Source organism: Acomys minous (genome assembly GCF_964271855.1).
Source record: "Acomys minous genome assembly, chromosome: 5".
NCBI lineage: Eukaryota > Metazoa > Chordata > Mammalia > Rodentia > Muridae > Acomys > Acomys minous.
This window is the reverse complement of record NC_140494.1, coordinates 73,998,595-74,024,383: the sequence shown is the minus strand read 5'-3', so window position 1 is coordinate 74,024,383 and position 25,789 is coordinate 73,998,595. Positions and strand designations below refer to the sequence as shown.

At 38.3% G+C, this 25,789-nt stretch overlaps 1 protein-coding gene across 4 annotated transcripts in view; it reads left to right on the top strand.

The window, feature by feature from the left end:
• CNTN5 (contactin 5) overlaps nt 1-25,789 on the top strand; it is a 1,112,028-nt gene that overhangs the window by 442,466 nt on the left and 643,773 nt on the right. For all 4 annotated transcript variants that reach the window (XM_084782482.1, XM_084782479.1, XM_084782480.1 and 1 more), the window contains one exon: nt 19,425-19,549. In XM_084782482.1, the coding sequence (XP_084638608.1) occupies nt 19,495-19,549 (55 nt within the window). In that variant the 5' untranslated portion in view covers nt 19,425-19,494. The remainder of the gene's footprint in view (nt 1-19,424; nt 19,550-25,789) is intronic.

The following is a 25,789-nucleotide window of genomic DNA, read 5'->3' as shown; positions in this document are numbered from 1 at the left end:
TTCTATAGATTGTGTGGCCATTCCTGTTGAAAATTTCCAGATCCTGTGATCAGTACTCTATCACTTTCTCCAGGGATGGCATTCTTTGTCTGTGATCTCTTCTGTTCCATCAGAGAGCAGCTCCGTTCACGGGTGTTTAGAATGTCACTTTTGATCCCACAGAATTGTGTAATGTATCTCTCTGTTTGAAGGCTGAATTAGATAATTGATAGGCTTGGGAACTAATATCTACAAAAGAACACTAGTGAAAGAAGAGCAATATCTGGCTTCCATTTGTTGTACGCAGAATATCTTATATTTGGTCACTACTCATTCACTGTGGTCACCTGCTTCTTGTCCTTTCCATGTTTCTGCTTCTCGGAAATATGCAAGGTAACTGAAAAGTGGGTATGCTGATGGATAGATATGTTGACCATAACTATTTGCATAGCTAATATTGAATTCCATTAGGGGTAGCTTCATTAGACCTCCCTTCTAAATCTGGTTTGACATTTCCCTGAGACTGAGAGCTTTTCGAACTCTGTGTGAACCTATCATGTGACTCTAATTCATCAGTACATGCCTAAAACTTGGCCTGTCTCATATATATATAAGATATATATATATATATATATAAATTACATAAAAATAAATGAAACATGTTTAATTATAAACTGGTTACAGGTATAACCTTGTCTGATATTCACAGCTATTAAATGATGTATCTAACACTTATAAATAAAAAATTTAAGGGTACAAGGTATACTTGTTTTCAGATTATTTAGGTACTGTGCTAAGAATTTGTTGAAATTTATTGTATATTTGTGAAGATGTGCTAAAGATTGAAGAAAAAACAAATATTTCTCTTTTTAAGTAGTAAATATTTTGAAGAGTGATTTTCAAAAATAAATTGAATATGACACCATTTTTAAAGTCATTTACTGATCCTAAGTACTGAGTGAAACCATTACTAGTAGATTGTCTGTCTTTGAAGATTGAAAGGTTTGGATGAAATCAAGTAGTAAATGTAGGACTTAACAGAGGCTGAAGTTCAGCACAGATTAAGGAAGTGAGGGCAGGACAGGCAGCCTGGACACATTTAAAATCTGCTCCCTTCCTTTCTTTCCCAGCCCTTTCTATATGGTCACAGTGATTGCTTTGTTAAGAAACATCAATAGCAGCATTTGGATTAGAGTTTGAAGCGTGGAAACCTCCACTGGCCTTGTAATCTCCTTTATCCAGCCATTGAGGCCTCTGCAACTTCTTTGTTCAACAACACAAAATCACCCACCTTCATAACTCCATAGAGTGCCCTAAGGACAGATACCTAATATAGAGTGACAATGCTATAGTTCTCTTATAAGATGAGTTACAAACACTTCGTTCACCTATGTGGCTTGCCTATGTTTCCACCCACTATTTTTGCTTTTACATTCTGGATATTACTAATTTTGGCAAAGGATTGATTATGGAAATGAGAGACAATATATTTGTGATTCCAAAGAAAGATATTTTTTGCTGTTTCAGTCATTGCCTTGGACTTATTTTAAATTCCCAATTCGACCATGTACCTATGAGGAAGCATTGTGTAAGTGCAATTTAGGCATGTGTTTTCGATAAGTAAAGATAATGGTTCAAATTATTTGTTTTCTGAGGAATCGCTGGTTAAATTTTAAGGAAATCATTAACAAATCTAACCTAGCCAAGAGGAAGTGAGCACTAGTACCCATATTTTTCACTGCATCCAAAGGTTTCTTGTATTCATGAAGAGTTAAATTAGAGGACTATTGAAATACTAAGGAGACAGTACGGCTCTTCTGTTCTCACAGTGAATCTTCAGCACTTACTGTGCTTGGGGTTCCTTTGTTAAGCTTAAGAATTTCTAGTCATAACTTAATCACCTTTCTTGACCAAATGAGAGGTTGCTATTATGCCACTGGTAGAATTCCAGAACCACAGAAAATTTTCACAAGCCACAAAATTGACCCGTGCCAAGCCATCCTAGCTTGCATTTCCATTCTTGGAGTTCTGGGGAATGCCGTGCATTTCAGAAGAATCTGTCTTCCATCTAGGCCAATACCTTCTCTGAAGTTGTACCATGACTTGAACTGAGAATATGTTTTCTGCTCACTAGAAAGTGACAATGATAGCTTTTATGAGTCAGAGCTCCCTACCGCAAGCTAGAACACAGGATACAGCAAGACTGCTAAACGCTCCTAAGTCTGTGGAACATCTGAGAGTTCATGTCACTTTTTTAAAAAACATGTGTTGGTCTGCTCTACAGCAGAGTGTCACTGCATGTTACAGCACAATACAACATAATATAGGGAATGTGTGTGAGAATATTTGAAATTGACCTACATGATAGGAACACCCCATCCCAACATAGTACCAGGTCCTACAAACTTTACTTTTGAATGAAAATGACTAGATGGAAACTCAGCTGGAAACTGCAGAGAGATGAAATGCTGGACCAGAGACAGGATCTTCTTTCAGGGGATATAGAATGAGACTGTGCTGAGTTTTCTGTGAGAAAGTTTTATCATACAATTTTAACATATCTTCACTCAAAAACAGGAGGAGGCAAAGATGAAGGTGAGTGAAAAAGTGTCTTCTGGCAAATGCCAGATTTTACCAGGTTCCTGAGAAAGTAAAATGTGGCTCTTTCACAGGAATCTAGAGTTAACAGTGCCTCTTCCCTTTTGCATAACGAGTGATGAAGCAATGATGTGCTTAACTCCAGTCACGTTTCTTCTGATTTGGACATTACTATTTTCATGTATTTTTAACTTTTTACCATGTAAAATAGTATTTCTAGCAAAGGAATCACATTTTATTTTTTTTAACAACATGAAAAACTATGGAGTTTGTTATACTGCTTCATCCATCCATACACAGGCACTGTGCTCAACTCCTAATATTCTCTTCTCTTATTTTCTCACCCATCCACTTAGACCCCTTAAGTAGTTGCACGTCCCGTGTCATATCATTAATGAATCCACACTCTCTCACTCTCTGCCCCACAGCACACAGTCACACACATAAACATGCACTTCACACTGTTTACTTAAATCTAGGTTCGCATGGCATATATCACTTAAGACAGAGTCAACGCTTCCCTTCCTGTTTCATGCAGATGACATAACACCATTCTTCATGTTTGAATGAAGATCCATTCTGTATCTGTGTCACGTTTTCCCTTTCCGTTCACCTACTGATGGGCACTAGGCTGTCTGCGAGCCTTGACTGTTGTGCACAGTGGCATCACGGTGGACGTGGACTGATCAGCAAGCCTCTAAGGACTCCTTCACGTTCTGCAGTCATTGGCTGGTCTTCGTTTCTAGGTGTGAGGATTCAGACAAAAATACCCAGTCACTTAATAATCGCTGTGTGATTGCCAGAAACATCCTTAACTTCCCTGTGTCCTATTTTGCCTACGTGTAAAATTAGAATGGGAGCCTTAGGTCACAGAGTTATTTATGTTAAATAAATTAATACACAAACCAGAGAGATGTCTGGTGGGGAAAGGCACTTGCTGACAATCTTGATGAGAAGAAATAATTCAGAAAAATATAAAGATTTGTTCATTTGTTTTAATTATTTATTGTGTGAGGCTAGAAGTTTTGTGTACCACATAAAGGCAGGTGCCCAGAGAGGTCTCAGATCTCCTGGAGCAGCAGTTATAAGTAGATGTGAACAATGTGATGTGGGCACTGGGAACTGAACCCCGGTTACCTGCAAGAGCTGTGAGCTCACTTAACATCTGAGCTATCTCTCTGGTCTCAATTTATCAGAATTTATTACAGCAAAGAAGATTCCTGAGGCAGGTTGCTCTCAGAACTAAAGAGGTGCAGAGGAGTCGGCTACAGCTTGGTGGGGAATGAGCTCTTATAGGCTGAACCGAAATAATGTCCTTACCAGGCAGGCTGCAAGACTGAGCATTGCCTTACTTGCACATGGCCTGGTGGGAGGTCCTTCATTGCCTGTCTGCATGCAGCTGATTGGCTGCAGATCATAAGTCTCTCATATGCAATGTTTTACATTAAGATCACCTTTTAGAAGCATTTCCGGGGCGATTTACTACTGGAACAGATTAGTATTTATTTTCTCATACCACATTACTCTGATTTTTAAAGGATCAATATTTAAAGGTATGTATATGCATAAGTGTCTCTGTTGGAGTACGGACATATGAATCCCAGAACCCACGCGGGACAAAGGCACTTGATCCCCTAGAGCTTGAATCCAAGGTAACTATGAGCCAATGTACATGGGTTTGGAGAACTGAACTCTGGTCCTCTACAAGAGCAGCATGACTGTTTTGCCATTAAGAAAATAGAGTCCAAACCCCTGCATCTTGGTTACGGCCAGCTGAGCCACCTGCTGTGGTTGCTGGGAACTAACCTTGCGTCCTCTGCAAGGCACACTTTAAACCACCGAGCAATTTATCCAGCCCATGTTCTTTCCTTTCCTATCCCATCACTGTTCTTAAGAACTCAAATGCAGGTCTTGTTCTCAGAGTCAGTTTCTCCTTTTCCCTCTGGGTGTTCGACCTTTTTGTCCAATTGACTTGGCATTCACCCTCCTTGCATTAGTTTTCTCATTTTTTTTCTGCCTTTCTAATGTTAATTTTATCGGACCTGAAAAATACCAGTTATGAGCTCTAAGATATGGGCTTTTCCCTACTCTCCCCTCTACAGGATGCTACTAGATGAATTCAACACATTGCTGCCATCCCCTGCTCCATTTGATCTCCTTTCATGATTTTCACGTATGTGTCTTCCTGAGACCCATTCTAAACAACAGCTCTCTTTCTGCATCTTATGTCTCCCTCTCAACTCTTTTAGCATTTATTATTTCCACTCATTCTTTGTGATAGCTCTTCCTGTGTATTTTATGCTTTAAGAGTTTTCTGTTTGTTTGTTTTTACATCCAAACCACAAGTTTAAGATAGATGTTTTTATTTTACTTTCTGTAGAAAGAGACTCTATGGAGAAAGATTCTTTTTATATCCTATATTGTTTGGTTCTCCTACTTAAAGTCCCATCGTGTGGTCTGTGTGGTTTATGCTCATACCTCAGAGCAGCGATTGATATCACCCTGAAGTCAGTGAGGAATTGGAAAATTCCTGCCATTGAGGGTGCTTTCAATACTCAGTTTGTTCATTGTCTCAAGTGCTGGCTTTTGTCACCCTCTTAACTAGTTCACAAAAACATTTTAAAAATATTGATATTATTTAACTACCTTGTGAATTTAGCTAAACACTGTGTCCATCCAGTTCCCAATTTTTAAGAGAAATGTATCATCACTAGAACCCAAATCAGGAATCAGGCTCCCAACACAGCAGTGTCCAAGCTGAAGTGCAGTCAGGGAGCGCTTGCATTGAGCGCTGCTCTGCTTTTGCTGTGATGTCAGTCTTCAGCTAGTAAAATCATAGAGAATTTTTGGACTCAGTTTTTGAACTGCTTCCATTATGTGCACCGCTGAGCAATAAATAATCATGAGCTATAAATTATAAACTTTATTTGGAGTCTCAGAAAAACAACACCATTTCTTGAGTCCTTATTGAACCTGCTTCTACAAGGACAGGCATCTGCATTGAAATGACATACATAGATTTATAGCAAAGAGAAAAAATGTTTACTATGCTTAACAACACAGGCTGAAGAATATCCACAAATATGCAAACACCGTTGGTTGCATCCCCTAGCCCTTTGTCATGATGTACAACTGCCATTTCTCTTCCTGGGACACATGGTATCATAACTCAGTCTGGTTATGTAGGAAAGCCTGTCCACTTCCTGACATTGTTACTTTGTTCTCAAAGCATATATATGATTACAGGCAGATGAAGACAAACACACTTTCTGGCCTTCATTTCTTCTGTCTTCCAAGCTGTAGTTTACTATATTCTATTTTGCACTAGACTGGAAAGCTTCAGAATCATATAGGACACATCTCCCCTTTAAAACATGCTGAGTTTACTCAGACTATAAGGAACATCTTCGTGGCAAAAGGGATTTGAGCTTCGGTTTGAGAGAAGGGCCAGGGCTAAGATGCTCAGTGAGCTCCCAGAAGAAAGATGGCTTGTAATTTCTTCCCTTCACCAACATGTATAGTCATCTAGTCTTGGATGGGACAATTGGAGAAACACCCCCCCCCCATTTTATCTCCACAGTCAGGATTTAAGTTAACTGAATAGGTGACATTCTTTCCCACCTATGGGTAAAATAAGTCAGAATTTAAGGAGGTGATCTTGTTCACTACCACCTTATAAGTTAGCAAGTTGCAAGATTTCAAGATTTACTGTGTCTGCCACAAGCCGCATATGTAGGCTCTCCATCTGCTGGAGCTATTTGACTTAAATAAACACTGTGCTGCTCATACACAGACCAGTGAGTGCACCAGGATAAAGGTATGGACTTTAAAATACATACTAAGAACTCAGTTTGTTTGATCCACTCTGAAAAAGTTCTACAGTATTAGGTATGTGGGAGAACTTTAGAGAATATCAAAGGCTTCTGACAAGCTAATGTGGATGCTGAAATAAATATTTGATTAAATAAAGCTATTGGTGATTCTCATTCTGAGGTACTTGTGGAGAAAGCATGGCCTCACTTATGAAACCTTCACAGTAGATATGACAATTGCTTATTAAATTTTTTTCTATGAAAGTTTTCATTCCAATTTGAGCAAAGCGTGAAAATTGTTTAAAGTTAAATTATTTGTCATAATAAAAGGGACACAAATACATCAGATACAATTTTTTCCTGTTAGAGAAGCACATATGAATTAATGATTGGTTCATATTCCTAATTTATTTCCTTGGGTATTTCAGACCTCAGGATTTCCAGAGTTAAATGTGAATATTGTTAGAGACAAAATGAGTAAAAAAAAAAAAAAAAAGCTGTGTCCTTAGAGACCATGTTCAACGGATGAGGCAGAACGTGAGACTTCTATTGTTTTGTACAGTTCTCACACATGCCTAATACTGTAGAAATTTTATGTCACTTTTCCTGAGTTTCTCTAAATATACTAATGAGTTTGTACAACCAAGTTTTGACATATTTCCTCTTTTTTCTAAATAGAGTTCGGTTTTGAAAAGAAAATTCTTGTAACTAACCTTTTCATGTTCAAGGATACTGTTGTCGGCTTGGATTAGACAAATTCCACAATTACTCAGAAATGAAACATTTTACTGTGATTGTCTATTTCAGACAGTGTAATGTTTCAGTGAGAAAAGCAGGACTTGTAAATATTTAAAATAGAAAACAAAAATTCCCCTGCCTAAAAATGAATAACTTACTTAAAGTTTTCAGAGTAGAGTAAAAAAGTCTGGGGAAAACATGACTCAAAACAAAAGCAAAAACAAAAAACAAAACAAAACAAAAAAAACAAACAAAAGCCTCCAAGAATCTACCCTCAATATACTATCAACTACAGGGTCATCTCTCACGCTCCATACCAATGTAAGGATACTTTGAGTTGTATATGATGCACGGCACACCAATTTGTATTCCACGGTTTCATGTAAATCTGACATAGATGGTACTGTTTACTCAAGAAAATCTGTGTTATCAGAAAAAAAAGGCTTCATTGATTTTATTTCATTTTTTTCTTTTTTTAAATGATTCTTTATTAATTTATTCATATTACATCTTAATTGTTATACCATCCCTTATATCCTCTCATTCTTCCCTTCCTCCTATTTTTTCCCTTACTCTCCTCCCCTATGACTGTGACTAAGGGGGACCTCCTCCCCCTGTATATACTCATAGGGTATCAAGTCTCTTGGTAGCCTGCTATCCTTCCTCTGAGTGCCACCAGGCCTCCTCATCCAGGGGACTTGGTCAAATTTGGGGCACAAGAGTTCATGTGAAAATTAGACGCCACTCTCCACTCAACTGTGGAGAATGTCCTGTCCATTGGCTTTTTCTGGGTAGGGGTTTGAAGTTTACTGCATGTATTGTCCTTGGCTGGTGCCATAGTTTGAGCAGGACCCCTGGGCCCAGATCTGCCCATCATAATGTTTTTCTTGTAGGTTTCTAGGACCTTCTGGATCCTTCTATTTTCCCATTCTCCCATGCTTCTCTCACCTAGAGTCCAAATAGGATGTCCTCCATTCTGTCCCAGTTTCCTGGTTAGTGAAGACTTTCATGGGACATATCCCTTGGGCTAGTGTCCAGTTATAAGTGAGTATATACCATTTGAGTCTTTCTGTTTCTGAGTTAACTCACTCATTATTATCATTTCGAGTTCAATCCATTTGTCCACAAATTTCTGGAATTCCTTGTTTTTAATAGCTGAGTAGTATTCCATAGTGTAAATGTACCACAGTTCCTTTATCCATTCTTCTACTGATGGACACTTAGGCTATTTCCATGCTCTGGCTGTTATGAATAAGGCTGCTATGAACATGGTTGAGCAAATTTTCTTGTTGTGTGCTGGAGCATCTTCTGGGTATATTCCAAGGAGTGGAATAGCTGGGTCTTGAGGAAGCCCTATTCCCAATTTTCTGATATAGCACCAGATAGATTTCCAAAGTGGCTGTACTAGTTTGCATTCCCACCAGCAATGAAGGAGTGTTCCTCTCTCTCCACATCCTCCCCAGAATGTGATGTCACTTGGATTTTTGGTCTTTGCCATTCTGATAGGTATAAGATGGAATCTCAGAGTTGTTTTGATTTCCATTTCTCTGATGACTAAGGAAGCTGAACATTTCTTTACGTGTTTCTCAGCCATTCGATATTCCTCTGTTGAGAATTCTCTGTTTAGTTCTGAACCCCATTTCTCAATTGGGTTATTTGGTTTGGTGGCTTTTACTTTCTTGAGTTCTTTATATATTTTGGATATTAGACCTTTGTCAGATGAAAGGTTGGTGAATATCTTTTCCCAGTCTGTAGGGTGTTGCTTTGTTCTGTTGACAGTGTCTCCTGCCTTACAGAAGCTTCTCAGCCTCATGATTGTTAACCTTAAGGCCTGGGTTGTTGATGTTCTGTTCAGGGAGTTGTCTCCTGCGCCAATGTGTTCCAGGCTCTTCCCCAGTTTTTCTGCTAACTGACTTAGTATTTCTCATTTTATGTTGGGGTTTTCGATCCACTTGGTTTTGAGTTTTGTGCATATTGACAAATATGGGTCCAATTGCATTTTTTAACACATCGACATCCAGTTAGACCAGCAGCATTTTTGAAGATGCTATCCTTTTTCCATTGAGTGGATTTGGCTTCTTTGTCAAAAATCAAGTGACCATACGTGTGTGGATTCATATCTGAGTCTTCAATTCAATTCCACTGATCAACCAGCCTATGGCTGTGCCAAGTGCTATACTGTTTTATTTAGTGTTGCTTTATAGCATAGCTTGAGATCAGGTATGCAGATTCCTCCGGATGATCTTTTATTGTACACGATTGTTTTTAGCTATGCTGGTTTTTTCTCTTTCCATATGAAGTTCAGAATTGAACTTTCAATGTCTTTAAAAAATGGCATTGAATCTGTAAGTTGCTTTTGGTAGGATGGCCATTTTTACTATGTTAATTCTCCTGATCCATAAGCAAGGAAGATCATTCCATCTTCTCATGTTATCTTTAATCTCTTTCTTCAGAGTTTTGAAATTTTTTTCAAACAAGTCCTTCACTTACGTAGTTAGAGAAGCTCCTAAGTATTTTATATTGCTTGTGGCTAATGTGAAGGGTGTGGTTTTCCTAGTTTCTTCCTCTGCAAGCTTGTCATTTGTGTATAGGAAGGCTACAGACTTTTTTGAGTTAATTTTGTATCCAGCCAATTTGCTGAAGGTGTTTATCAGCTGTAGGAGTTCTCTGGTGGAATTCTGAGGGTCACTTATGTATACTATCATATCATCTGCAAATAGGGATAATTTGACTTCCTCCTTTCCCATTTGGATCCCTTTGATCTCCCTTTGTTGTCTTATTGCTCTGGCAGTCCAGTATGATATTGAAGAGATATGGAGAGAATGGGGAGCCTTGTCTTGTCCCCTATTTTAAAGGAATTTCCTTTAGTATCTCATCCTTTAATTTGATTTTGGCTATTGGCTTGCTGTATATAGCCTTTATTATGTTGAGGTATGTGCCTTGTATCCCTGATCTCTCCAAAACTATAAACATGAATGGGTGTTGGATTTTATCAAATGCTTTCTCTGAATCTAAGAAGATGATCATGTGGTTTTTTATTTTCAGTTTGTTTATATGGTAGATGACATTGATGCATTTCCATATATTAAACCATCCCTGCATGCCTAGAATGAAGCCTACCTGGTCATGGTGAATGATATTTTTTATATGTTCTTGAATTCATTTTGCAAGTATTTTATTTAGTATTTTTGTATCAATGTTCATAAGAGAAATTGGTCTGAAATTCTCTTTCTTTGTTGGGTCTTTTTGAGGTTTAGGTATCAATGTGACTATGGCCTCATAGAATGAATTTGGTAATGTTCCATTTATTTCTATCTTTTGGAGTAGCTTATAGAGTATTGGTATTAGCACATCCTTGAAGGTCTGGTAGAATTCTGCAGTAAAACCATCTGGCCCTGGGCTTTTTTTGGTTGGGAGACTATAAATGATTGCTTCTATTTCTATAGGGGAAATGGGACTATTTAGCTCGTTTATCTGTTCTTCACTCAATTTTGGCAAGTGGAATTGATCAAGAAAATCATCCAGTTCGCTTAGATTTTCAAACTTTTTGGCATATATGCCTTCGAAGTAGGAATCTTATGATTCTTTGTATTCCTTCAGTGTCTGTAGTTATCTCTCCCTTTTCATTTCTGATTTTGTTGATTTGGATACTGTCTCTCTCTACCTTTTAGTTTGGCTAATGGTCTGTCTATCTTGTTGATTTTCTCAAAGAACCAGCTCTTGGATTTGTTGAGTCTTTGAACTGTTTTATTAGTTTCTAATTTATTAATTTCAGCCCTGAGTTTGATTATTTCCAGATGTCTCTACCTCTTGGGTTTTTCTGCTTCTTTTTTTCTAGGGCTTCTAGCTATGTCCTTAAGTTGTTTATGTGGGATGTTTCCAATTTCTTTATAAAGGCACTTAGTGCTATGAATTTTCCTCTTAGCACTGCTTTCCATGTATCCCACAAATTTGGGTATGTTGTTTCTTCATTTTCATTGAATTTCAGGAAGTCTTTAATTTCTTTCTTTATTTCTTCCCTGACCCTAGTGTCAATAAGTAGAGAGTTGTTTAGTTTTCATGTACATATAGGCTTTTTGTTATTTCTGATGTTGTTGAAGTGCAGCCTAAGACCATGGTGATCTGATAGGATACAAGGTATTATTTCAATCCTCTTGTATCTGTTGAGGCTTGCTTTGTAACCTACTATGTGCTCAATTTTAGAGAAGGTTCCATGGGGTGCAGAGAAGAAGGTATAGTTCTTTTTGTTTGGCTGAAAAGTTCTGTAGAAGTCTGTTAGGTAAATTTGATTCGTGGCATTGGTCAATGATGCTATTTCTTAGCTTAGTTTCTGTTTCAATGACCTATCCTTCAGTGAGAGTGGGGTGTTGAAGTCTCCCACTATTATTTTGTGGGGATCAATGTGCAGTTTAAGCTTTGTTAATAGATCTTTTACAAGTGTGGGTGCTCTTGTATTGGGAGCATAGATGTTCAGAATTGTGATGTCATCCTGATTGACTTTACCTTTGATGAGTATGAAGTGTCCTTCCTCATCCTTTTGATTAAATTTGTTTGAACGTCTATTTTGTTAGATATTAAAATGGCTACACCTGCTTGCTTCTTGTGACCATTTGCTTGGAATATTATTTTCCAGCCTTTTACCCTGAGGTAATGTCTATTTTTATGGGTGAGATGTGTTTCTTGAATGCAGAAGAATGTTGGATCTTGTTTATACATCCATTCAGTTAATCTGTGTCGTTTTATTAGAGAATTGAGACCATTGATGTTGAGAGATATTAATGACCAGTGACTGTCAAGAGTCTTAACTTTGATGTTGGTTCCAGTAGAGTGTTTGGGTGGTTGTCTTTTTGCATTGGTGCTTTATCTATTTCCTGTGTAGTTTTGGTTGTAGCTTGTCCCTTTGGGGTGGAGTTTTCCTTCTAGTAACTTCTGTAAAGCTAGATTTGTGGATAGGTACTGTTTGAACTTGTTTTTGTCATGAAATATATTGTTTTCTCTGTCAATGGTTATTGATAGTTGTGCTGGGTAAAGTAGTCTGGCCTGGCATCTGTGGTCTCTTAGGGTTTGCAGGATCTCTGTCCAGGCCCTTCTGGCTTTGATGGTCTCTGCTGAGAAATCGGGTGTAATTCTGATAGGTTTGCCATTAAATGTTATTTGGCCCTTTTCCCTTGCAGCTTTTAATAGTTTTTCTTTTTTCTGTATATTTTGTGTTTTGATTATTATGTGATGGGAAGTTTTTCTTTTCTGGTCTATTCTATTTGGTGTTTTGTAGGCCTCTTGTATGTTTATAGGTATCTCTTTATATTGGGAAAGTTTTCTTCTATGATTTTGTTAAGAATATTTTCTGGGCCTTGGAGTCTGGCATATTCTCTTTCCTCAATGCCTATTATCCTCAGATTTCTTCTTCTCATGGTGCCCTTGATTTCTTGGATGTTTTGTGTCAGGATCTTCCAGATTTAGCATTTTCTTTAATGGTTTCTTCAAGTTCTAAGATTGCATTTTCTAGACCTGATCAAGATCTTCAGATCTTGAACTGTTTTGTTCATTTTTTTTTTCATCTGATTGTTTATATATTCCTGAGTTTCTTCTGTTGCCTATTTATAGGCCTTCAGGGCTTGAACCATTTTATTGATTTCTTTCATCTGTTTATTTTTATTTTCCTGAATTTTTTCCAGTGCCTCTCTATAGGCCTCTTTTTTGTCTTCCACCTTTTTGGCTGTGTCTTCCTGCATTTGATTACAAATTTTATTTGTTTCCCCTATTATCACCCTCATTCCTAAGGATATGAGGTCATTTTCTTGTATTTCCATTGTGTTTGAGTTCTCTGGGTTATTTGGGACAGCTAGAATCTGGAGACGCCATATTGTTTTGGGGTTTTGGTGTATGATTTAACGCTGTCCTTTAGGCATCTTGCCATCTCTGTTTTTGGCAAATAGCTTCCGGAGTTGGGTGGGGAGAGTCTGAGGATAGATTCACATGTTTTCTCACAATTTCCCTAGTCCAGAAGCACTGATGCTTCACTGGTCTGGATGACAGGAGGCTAGCCCTGTAGTTTGGGTCTCTCTCAGCCAGTGATCCTTAGCTCCCCTGTACTGTGTGTCATGTAATTGTCCTGGGTCTCTGAATGTGTGTTGGGTCAGGCCAAAGTGCTTACAGCCTTGTCGGTCCCCTTGTAGCACTGGAGCTCTCCAGGGACTGAAGCAGGTCGGAGAGGGTCTAATGGCCACTCTATTCCCTGTCTCCCTAAGATTTTCTTAGTCCCGGAGCTTTGATGCTCCACTGGTCTGTGGTTCCCGGTAGTGTTTCAGGACCCAGACCACTCACAGAGTCCAGATTAGTGTCATGAGGCCCCAAACACACATACACACACTAAGTCCAGTTCACATCTCTGGACCCAAACCAGTCTATGGACCCAAACAGGTCTCCTAGCCTAATCCATGCACTTAGTCCAGTTATTGTTGAGTTCAACCAGGGTTTTGGGCCCAAACTGCACACTGAGCTCACCCAGTTCATCTAGAGTCTCAGGGCCCGGACTGCATGCTGAACTCAGCTAGAGTCTCTGGGCCCAAACTTCCCACCACACTCAACTAGGAACTCTGGGCCCAAACTGTGCCAGGGCCAGGACCGTCCACCAAGCTCAACCAGGGACTCTGGACCCAAACTGCAAGCCTAATTCAGTTAGGGACTCTGGGGTCAATCTACGTGCCAAGTCCAGCCAAGGTCTCAGGGCCAAGACCAAGCATGCCAAGCTCAGCTAGGTTCTCTGGGCTCAAACTGCCTGCCAATTTCAGCTAGATTCACTGGACCCAAATTGTCCCCCATATTCAGCCAGGGACTCTGACCGCACGCCGAACTCAGCTAGAGTCTCTGGACCCAAACTTCTAGCCAAGCTCAGCCAGGGACTTTGGACCCTAACTGTGCGCTGAATTCAGCCAGGGCATCTGGGCCAACCTACGCCCGGGTTCAGCAAGAGTCTCAGGGCCAGGACCGTGCACTAAGCTCAGCTTGAGTATCTGGACACAAACTGCCCACCAAGTCCAGCTAAGGACTCTGAGACCAAACTGCGTGCCAAGCTGAGCTAGAATCTCAGGGGCTGAACTGTGCTCCGAGTCCAGTTTGGGTCTCAGGACAGGAGCTACGTGCGCTGAGTTGAGCTTGGGTCACGGGGCTCAAACCATGCACCAAGTTCAGCTAGGGTCCAGGAGCCCAAATCTTGCACTGAGTCCCCTCTCCCTTAGCAATTCCCACCAGTTACCACACAGGGTTCCCAGCTGCAAACCTCAACTGCCACTGCTGCCATTCTGGTCCAAGAAAATCCACGCTTCTCCTGTGTGCAGGGGTATGCAGGTTTTCTGTATTTGGTCCTTTCAAACTGTGGAGTATTCCCGCTGTAGTGGGGTTGAGAGCTTGGTGTTCCTGATTCAGAATTCCATGTAATTCCCTGAATCATTTACTGGAGCTTCTAAACATGGTCCATGCTGCTCACTGCCATCTTGGATCTGTACCTTTATTTCATTTTTAATTATGTGTATTTGTAGGGGTCTCAGCACATGATACAGGAGGAGGGGGGCATCAGGTTTTCTGGAGCCAGGATTAGAGTTGTTGGCTTTCTCACTGACTGCTGGGAACATAACCCCAGTTCTTTGTGGGATCAATACATGCTCTTAAGATTTGAGACATCTCTCTAGCCCTAAGAGAGTGATTTAGAATTAAATTCTACTAGTGAACTCTGAAATATTTTCAAGTGTTTTGTTTTGTTTTGTTTGTTTAGTTTGGTTTGGGTTTTTTGGTTCACTTGGGAGCAACTGCACTGTTAGGTGAGGTGCTTCCAAATGTTTTTGCTGCTGTAGACTCTAGCATAGAATGAGACAACCAAGGGTGGCATAGGTCTGACCCCATTTTAACCAGCTGTCTGAACAAAAGCACATTATTTTTCAATAAGAAATGCATTGGATAAACTTTAAATTGCTCAATATGCATTAACTGGATTTTTTCTAAATACAAGTTATTATTTTTGGTACTATGTCTATAAAGATGAATAAAACAAATATGTTTTCTTTTTTCAATATGATCTTCAAGGAGGATGGTAAAACAATAAGTGAATACCAAAGCAACCTTGGGCACTAACCACTGCAAAGAAGAATAAAGTGGTGAAGGGTCTATACATTGAAGAGAAGGTATCTTATTATTTTAAGGAAACCAAAAGAAATTTCTGGAAGTACCTGTCTTCAAGAAGTTGAAGACACATACAGTAACAGAGAAGTTCAGAGAGAGGACAGAGGCACCTCTGTAGAAGCCTCAGTGTGGGTTGGCAGGGTAGCCTAGAAACTTGCAAAATCAAGTCCGAAGGATTGACAACTATATCATTATTTAAACTTCATTAAGAATAAAACACAGAATCAGAGGTATGATACAGCCTGAAACATCTTGAGATATAACCTGGAAGAACTATTGTAGGGGAGGGGAGAGGAGTAAGGGAAGAGAGGAAGAGGTAGAAAGGTGGGCAGAGAGCAGCAATCTGTTAGTGAGAGGATTGTGACCATGATATCCTAAGCACTCTCTCTCTTCTCTCTCTCCCTGTCCTCCCTCCCTCCCCTTACCCCTCCAGCTCCTTTCCTCTCTTCCTCTTTTCTCCTTCCTTTCCTCCCTTCCTCCCTCTACTTCAACCTCTATCTTTGCATCCTTGAACCTAGACCACCTACAAAACAGTTTGCTATGTGTGCCTTTAAGAGCAAGAGTGATTTGTAATTATGTAGTAATATTTTATTACACCATTTATCTTACACAACCCATATTCTGCCATATGATTTGATGTTTCAAATACCTGTCAGTGTGGTCAACCTCACAATGATCCATTCTTTCTGAGGAATCTCGCTGGTGCTAGTACCATAATTTGACTTTCAAAGGTTTGTAATAATCCAAGGGCAAATGAAAAGCAGATATTGGCCTTCAATATAACAGGTGTGCATAGTGCTTGCTGCTGAGAACTACAGCATATCCTCATAAAACATGAGGCTTTTTTAAAAATGTTTTCAAATTAGTATATGTGCCTTTGTGGTCTCTCCCTGCACTATAGTGTGATGTACTGTGCTGACTGTTCATCACTGACAAGTCATTCCTAAGTGCACACTCTTTCCTTTAGCTTCAGGAGCAAGTGTTCAATGAGGAATTAACCTGGCATCTTAGCATGGACTTAATATATTTGTGATAAGTTGTCTTGTTTTATTACTTCTGTTTACTAATTTAAGTCATAAGATATCCTTTTTCAAGAATATCCTGTAAATCCTTTACAGATTTATAACCTTACAGCTCGATGCAACACTTTCTTACTTCCTTTTTTATTATTAAATTTTATTATTCAGATTACATCCTGATTGTTATCCCCTCACTTGTATCTTCCTGCTCCCTGCTCCCTCCCTCTTTCGTCTATTACCCTCCCCTAGACCTGTGACAGAAGGGGACCTCCTCCCCCACCTTATAACCACAGCCTATCAGGTCTCATCCTGATAGCCTGCTTCCCCTTCCTCTGAGTGGCAGCAGGCATCCCCACCAAGGGGAAGTGGTCAAATAGGGGGAGCCGGCACAAAGAAAGCACAGTAAAGAAAAGAAAATAGAAAGGAGTCCAATTTGATACCTTTTAAGGAATGCATTTTAAAGAGCAATGTTTTTGATGTTTTCAAGTTCCATGAATCAAGTACTGGTTCTTCATAACGAATACACCACACATATATACATACACACACACACACACACACACACACACACACACACACACACGCACACATGCACACATTCTCTCTCTCTCTCTCTCTGTCTGTCTCTCTGTCTCACACACACATACACACACACTCACACACTTTATAAAAGACCTTTAATATGAAATGAATTCTTTTGTATTAAATCCAGTGTACCAAAATTTATATATTATAAGAAAAAGCATGGAATAATATTTTGTCTATAACAGTCTGGGGTTTACCACTCTCCTGTTGTTTGGGTCTTTGCCTGTTGCTCCCATGTGTGCTCTATGTGCCGACATGTGACTTTGGGGTTTCCCTTGGACTCTCCCATGGTGCAGCATCCTTCAGTATCATCTGTATTTGCTGAGGATGAATAGTAAAACTAATAGAGGATGTTAGAACATAGTGGGAACAATTTTAATGCTTCCATTCTACTCTCCATATCTTTGCCATGCGTTAAAGTTTCTCTTCTTTTTGGAAGAGGAATACTACCTACTATTTAAATATATTTAAATAATAAAATGGTTTTAAATTTTGAAAATTAGCTTTAAGCCTCTTAATGTGTACTTCAAGTTTTATTTGTTTATGATAGTTACACATAAAAAGATGACAGAAAGTAACTTCTATTGATGGGAGATATGTGTAAATCAGCCCATCATAATTCATACTTAACTTTCTTCTTACTTTGATCACTTATCTCAAAATTAGACTAGCAGGCTTAGACTTCAAAATATAAATAAAATGAAAGTAACTTTTTCAGTGAGAAGAAGTAACAAGAGAGTCTCTTTTTTTTGGTTTGACATATTAAATTATAACCTAGTTAGAGAGAACTGCATGTCTACATTTGAAGATTTTTTTTTCCAGAAGACAGAGATAGCCTCAAATCCAAAGTTCAGAAGGAAAACCCACATCAAGAGCACAATTATGTTAAAACCATCAAAGCACTGTGCGATCGCCTCTAAACCGAATGGAGACTTTTGCGACAACAAATCACATCTGACACTTGAAATTTTCAACTTAGTATAAAAATAAGAATTTCCAAGGCATATTGGTCACATTCTTGCAGAAAGTTTGGCATTAGAGATTTACATTCTTTTCATGTTTATTCTGCCTTTCAGGGCAGAAACTGAAACCAAAAGATATCAATGTGCTATTCTGCTTATTATTATAAAAATAGCATTACAAAAATTATTAAATATTCATGAAAAACCCTTATTTCCTTCAGGTTCCAGCTAGCAAAAGATGCTGTGAGATATTAAGCACCAAAGGAGAGGATGGTAACACACTACAGATAATCACTAGAGTGATAAACAAAAGCAGTTGACATTAATAATTAAATGAGACAGTCCCCTGTGGAGGGTTCCCTGAGCTCCAGACACGGTGTGTAAAATCTCTTGGCTAACTGATCATCAGTTTCTTTCTAAACCAGGAGTGCACGTTAATGGTACCTGTGCTTTTCTCTTGTGTTTCAAGTCCAATAGTTTGTCTAGTGTAAAAAATAATTATACACGCCCTGTGAGGAAAAGTCATCCCTCTTAGACCCTGATGTTTTTACTGTCTGCAAGAGAATATTCAGCAGAAGAAGTTAGAGACAGTTTATCCATTTTCTGAAGGATTTTTTTGTGTTGCATGTTAACTGACCAGTAGCAGAACTTACTTTAATATCAGCAATAGGTATGCTGGCTACTCTTGTGTCATTTTGAGAGAAGCATGGGAGAATGAGTAAATAGAAGGATCCAGAGGGTCCTAGAAACCTACAAGATCTGTGCCCACGGGTCCTGCTCAAGCTATGGCACCAGCCAAGGAAAATACATGCAGTAAACTTCGAACCCCTACCCACATCTAGCCAATGGACAAGACATTCTCCACAGTTAAGTGGAGAGTGGGGTCTGACTTTCACATGAACTCTGGTGCCCCATATTTGACGACGTCTCCTGGATGGGGAGGCCTGGCGGCACTCAGAGGAAAGATAGCAGGCTACCAAGAAGAGACTTGATACCCTATGAGCATATACAGAGGGAGGAGGTCCCCTTTAGTCACAGTCATAGGGGAGGGAGTAAGGGGAAAAAGGGAGAAAGGGAAGAATGGGAGAATACAAGGGATAGGGTAACAATTGAGATGTAATATGAATAAATTAATAAAATACATTTAAAAAAAAGAAAGTGGGAACCTCAGTTGAGAAAAATTCCCTTTGATTGATGTTTGATGTGAGAGAGCCCAGCTCACTGTGATCAGTGGCACTGTGGGCGGACAGGAAATAGGGCTGGGAGCTCCATGGGAGCAAGTCAGTAAGCAGCCCTCCGCGATCACCTCTGTAGTAGCTCCTGCCTCCATGCTCCTACCTTGAATTCCTTCCCTGATTTTCCCAATGATGAACTGCAAGTTATAAGATTAAACAAGTCCTTTCTCCTAAATTTTCTTTTTGTTGTGATGTTTTCTTACAGCAGTGGGATCTTTAACCAAGGCAATGTTATATATACCCAACCTCAAAGATATATATATAAGATTTTGGGGAAAAGAGGGCTTTCTTTGTTTTTTAAAACTGTATCTCTCTCAACAGGATCTTCTTCCATGAGGAAACATCAGTGTTGATCACTACTCTGGGATCCAGAAAAGTCCAGTGAGCAAGCATGGCTTCCTCATGGAGACTAATTTTGTTCCTGTCTCTCACCAGGTGTCTTTCAGGTAAAATGCATGTCTAATCATTTGGTTTTTTATTAATTATCAGTTAAGAAAACTGTATGATGACCTTCTCACAAAGTTTTGTTTATGTTGGTTATAACTTATGCTAATACAGATATTGTTTATTAGAACTAAGCAAGCTTGCCAACATTACAGAATATTCACAAAGCTCAATAATGAAGTACATTATAAAAATACTGAGGCATATGTTAATATATTTATCTACTTATCACAGCTTTTTTGACTTTGTATTGACTTTATCTGTTGTTGGATCCAAATAAGATATTAAATTCTGGAAAAAAAAAACAGTTTACTGTATTTTGAGCAATAATCTCAATATATCATAAATTGATATACTCAGGCTTATTTGTTTTAAGAGTGTTTAAAATTCAAGTATCATAAATTTTGTGATAACTACATTATATGGAGAAGTTTATTAAATTAAACTTGGTGTTTGTACTATAAATAAAGATTGGTAGGCATATTGGTAAGTCTTAAAAGTGTGGCTACTATCTTTTTAGAGTATTATTTGTATCATTTATAAACCAATTTATAATTTAGTAATTATCCCAAATACAGTTTTAGTAGAATGACATTTATTTTTTATATATAATGAACCAGTGTTTTATGGAAACATTGTCCACGTAACATACATATGTATGTACTGTTTAGTATATGGAAATGTGGATGATACAGCCATATACACAACGTTCATTTTACATGTCGGGCCATGCACTCCTAACACTTATAACATACTGTATTACTAACAGTTGGAAGTATACAAATTGTGTTTGTGTGTCAAAGAATCAAATAACTTCTGGTACAGGATCACATTTTGCGTGTTACAATGTTTCCCAAAGAAAGGTGCAAACTGTCGAACAGGGCGAGTAGATGATCACACCTAGTGAGAAGAAAGCATAAAGTTCACAATCATAGAGCTATGCTTCTCCTAGCAATTATACAATACCTTTCAGCTTGTCACCCCTTCTCCATGTGTGCAAAACCTCCCATGAAATACATGCAATATGTGAGTATTAAAGCCCCATCTCTCAATCAGAAAGTGCTACCAATATGCTTGTTGAAATCTGAAGTTGTCTCTCTGTGTGTGGAGAGATAAGTTTGACATTTAACTTCTATAAATCAATATATGATAAGATATACCGCTAAGCCCACTTGAATATATTACATGTTACATAAATCTATGCATAGAAGTCTCACATCCAGATACTGGCAATTGACTAACTGCAAAGCCACCAACACATTAATTATTCATTTATCAGTAATATTATTTATTGTAAACATTGCTTTTAAACAGTAAGTATAAGAAAAGATGTGAAGGTTGGGACCTGTATAAGATGCTGGGAGAGGCCAGTGTGTAACTTTGAAAAGTATGTATCAAAGATCCTGGGCATTAAATGAAAATCAAAGTTCATTGATACCATGATCACTTAAAAAAGTAAGTCTCCTGAAAGCTGTTTCTACCTGATTCTGTTACTGTCTGTGCAGTATTACCCTTCCGCTGACGTCACTCTGCTTCTCCCGTATCTTCTCTGGGTGTTTGAACTCATGAACTGTTGGTTTGTTGTTTTCATCTGTGAGTTGACAGTGCTGAAGGTTGACAATAGCAGCCAAAGTTGCTTTCTCTTGAACTCACCCAATAATAGATATTTTTCCAACTAAATACTTCTTTCAAGGAAGATATGCCATGTATTTTAGAGAATAGAAGAGTGCTATGTCTTGCCTGGGATCTCTGCTGCTTCTCAAGTTTGTGTGTCTATCAAGTTGTCATTGGCAGTAGGAAAAAAATGAAAGGAATTTAAACTTTTTCACCATACCTGCATTTAATATGGAGCAAATATAGTGGTATTTTAGAATGAATTACTTTTCATAATTTTATAATGAATTAATTTTAGAGATCTGCCTAAGAGAAAACCTAGTAACCACTTGAAAGGATCATATTCAGGAACGCTTATATTTGAAGTCTTTACCATGGTCTACATCTGCTGATGTTTAATCAATCCCGATGGTGTAATGTTTTAGCATCTTCTGTCTTGTTTTTAGTGTACATTGTTACTGCTTTATGTTAGATGTATGTGTCATTTTGTGACAAATTCTTACTACACTAATCACTGAGATGAGAATGAGGCTAATTATGTTGTATGTCATGTGTATGTGTAACATGATTGGGGGTCTTTGAATAAGAAAGAATGACTAATTAGAGCAGACAAACACCGTGAGATTTTCTTCATACATCCATTTCCTGGGTGTGCTTTCCTGAGAAATACAAAAGAGATCTTACACAGTTCAGCCTTGTTTGAAAACTGGTTGTTGCTACAGGAAGGACTTCTCATGGGACTCATGACCTTACAGTGATATCAGACATGCAAGTAGAGCCAGACACAATGACATGTTACAAATCAGCTTAAAATTAGAAAAAATATTAAAATGCTGGTGAGGATTTTGGATTAAATTCCATCTAGTTTCAGTGAACTTGCAAATTGGTGCAATCAATCAAAAGAGCTTTACAATTTATTACAAATCCAAATATTCTTACCCTATGACAAAGCAGGTCCTCTCCAACTAAGTGTCCACCTAGCTGGTTTGAAAATATGGACTATAGTTGTATGTAAATCAGAAAGTAAAAGAAAATCCATATATACCTATACATAAGAGCATTGTTATTATCCATTAATTAATAACTAATGATGGTGTTTATTTCCAAGTTTTCAACAATAGTCTTATACAATTAATATCTAATGATTTGACAGGCTGAACATGTTGTGCAGTTGGGAGTGATGTACCTAGTTGCACCTAAACCACCAAGTCAGATCATGGATCTGAGTTTGTACCTACAGGTGTAAGATCACAATTTATTGGGGTTATCCATGTGGCAAAGGCTTAGAGTTGTTGGGGGTATTAGTTAAGTATGTACATTTGTATTCATATATGTTATAAACAAACACAAATGTTTCTATACATAAATTTATGTACATATACACACAGCTATTTTATTTCAGTCATCCTAAAAGACACATATGCAGTGTCCCTGTAGAGATGACACATAAAGTGTCAAGCTCTTTCTTTTTCTTCAGTTTGTTTTTGAAGGAACAAGAAGTATTTCAGAAATGACTGATTACAGGACTTCAGCTGGAAATGCCCTCTATAAATCACTTTAGAGTACCTTATGTGCCTGGGAACATGGAAGTGCTAGGGCAAATAACATTACTTTAAAAAAAGAGACATCAAGAGGTGTGGGCTGGGAGATGGCCCAGCAGGTAAAATGTTTGTTATGTAGTGCAAAAAGTCAGTCCACATTCCCAAGAACACACAAAAACCTGGACACCTGAGCACATGTCTATAACTCCAGTGCCCCTGTGGCAAGATGAGAGGGGAGCAAGAGAACCCCGGAATCTGGAAGACAGGTAGCCTGGCATAGGCATAGGCAAACAAACACACTTCAACTTTCTAAATTTTAAAATGAAAAACAATAAGGATAGTATAACACAAACCAAAAAGTCTCCTTCAAGTTAAAACTGGTGCATTTGTGCCACAGATTAAAGATAAAATGACTGCATGATAGCTGAAGTAATAAAATAAGTACAAGTGAATCTACATTGCAGTATATAAAATGTTGAATAAATAATGAATCATGAATGAAGACATTTTTCTGTAGATGAATGTCAAGTAGTCTGTGTAAATGCTTTGTCCTTGAGGAGGTGTTGTTTAAACGACTCTTTCCTTAAGTGTGAACTGTGCATGGAAACTTTTCCAGGTGTGAAAAATGTCCCTCCCCCTTGTTGATTCCACACCCAGTCCAGTTGTCCACGGAGATCAAGTATTTGATGAATCAACTTCCAGCCTTTCCACGTTGAATAAACTGTCGTATAGAAGGGAGATTAGGGAGAAAGACAAACCTAATTTGTTATTGTGGATAGAAACACAAACTTGATAACAAGCATATTGTGTGAAATGTAAGAAAACAGTAATAAAATTTCCTCAGGAGCTTCTACTCTTAACTGTGGCTGCGAGAGACCAGAATGTATGTAACTTCAAAAAATGCCTCTTTCATGTCTTGCTTATTTTGACCTGGTATTGTTTTTTTCACTTCAGACATGAGTGTCTCAGAAAAACTACCTTTTAGTTAGATCAGTTTGCATGTGTAAAGCAAATGTGCCTCTCCATTTGTATCTCCTGGTCTTCATCAGAAGGAGAGTGATTTGCTTGGAGAAATAAAAGAATGGGAAAGATTTGGAGAGGAGTGCATGACTATAATTCCTTTTGTGTGTGTTTAAGACCCAAACACATACTAGAGATAGAACTTAAATTGACTTCATGCCCAAGGACACGGATTCTTGTATGCTTTCAATATCACGAGCTTATCTTGTCCAGGTAACCACAGGTGCTGTGAACTCATGAATTGACTAGAGATGAATGACATCATGTCCAGATGATGGAATTACACAGAACTGCTCCCCATAAGCAGGCTCTTACATTCTTCCCTGAGCCTTACAGAGGTGATAAAGATGTCCAATTCGGAGAACAGTAGACTCCATGCTCTTTTACGTTCAGTATTTTGACCAGTTATAAGCCTCTATGTTACATACAATCTACTACAAATAGAAGCTTTTCTGATCAAGGCTGATAGCAACATTGACCTATGAGTATAAACATACATTTAGAAAACAGTTTTTACCAAAAAAAAAAAAAAAGCTATTTACCAAAGGGATCGTGGAGTCTCCCTCTGGCTGATTTTCAGTATAAGGAATGAAATTCCTTCTGTGGAGAAGTCCTTGCATTCCATCAGGAAGTGACTGGTTATAAATGTAACTGTCATGTTACTGCTCTGCCATAGGGCACATCCTGTCTGACGGGTTGGTATATTAGCTCACCAGGGTTCATATCCTGGTGAACCTGTTGGTGACTCTCCTTCCCCAGGAGCTGGTATAGTATCTTCCAGTCTTCCAAAACATTTATGTAGGTTCATGTGGTGGCAAAGTCCGCAGTAAGAAGAAGAAGATGAAGAAGAAGAAGAAGAAGAAGAAGAAGAAGAAGAAGAAGAAGAAGAAGAAGAAGAAGAAGAGTGCACCACAATGTACAAGCTTTTCAGAGCCTTGCTGTTCTTTTTGCCAAAGACTAGTGGATATTTCTCTGTACTCTTATTTTTTATATGGCAGCAAATGAGAGGGACATCACCTAAAATTTACTAGCTGTATTTAAAGTAAAAGCTTTAAAAATCAGGAAATTGTTGTCTTTAAATTCAATTAATTACCTTCAGTAAAAGGTAAATTTTTATAACAGTTTATAAGAAGCATTTTGAGAAAAATCATAATTATTGTATATAATATTATAAGTAATTTTGAATATATACATGTGTGAATACAAATACACATGATTATATATATATTATATGTGTATATGTGGTGTTTGTGTGTGTGTGTGTATGTACATATATGGAAAAAGAGATCAACATTTTTACTTCTGTTGGATTAAAATAATCAAAGTTATGTTCAATGTAAAAGTAATAAAATGATTCTCAGAGAACCTGCCATTGTCTAAGTAAATGCAGAAATAGCAATAAGAAATGACAGTGGGATTCTTCCTTTGTATATGAAATACTAAGAAAATTTCCTGACTTCTGGCAGCTATTTATGAGTTACTTATTGTTTTTTATCTAGGCTTGAAAGAGTAACAACAAAATGAAAGGTGTGAGTTGATTCTCTGTGTTATACAAAGTATCCTGACCAGTAGGTTCCTCAGTTATCCTAGTTCTCTGGGACAGTGGCTGGGAATTATGCTAATTCATTTTTATAAATACTTAACACGAGAGAAGGATATTATAAGAGTATTCATATAGCAAAGTTCCTTTCCATATAGTATAAAGTGTTCTTCATTGGTGACACTGATGAGAAACCATATTTAATGTCCACTTAGTGTGTGGCCAGTGATGTTGTTCATGGTGAGGTACTGACTCGTCCAATAAGAGCTGCTTCCTGAGACCAACAGACATTGTCACATTCGTCCGGCTGCTGCCACACTCCAGGTCTACAAGGACCAGTTTCTTCACTTTTACATTTTGTGTCCTTGTGAGTTCCTCTCCTAGGCAAGTAAAAATTAGTGGACATATAATGTGTAGGCTGCTTCCCATAGCAACGCTTTGGAACATACCAGATGAGATGGGAAGTCCAACTGCTCAGCTACAATGATCATCCTCCAATTCTCACATAAGTACCAGTGTGCATCTAT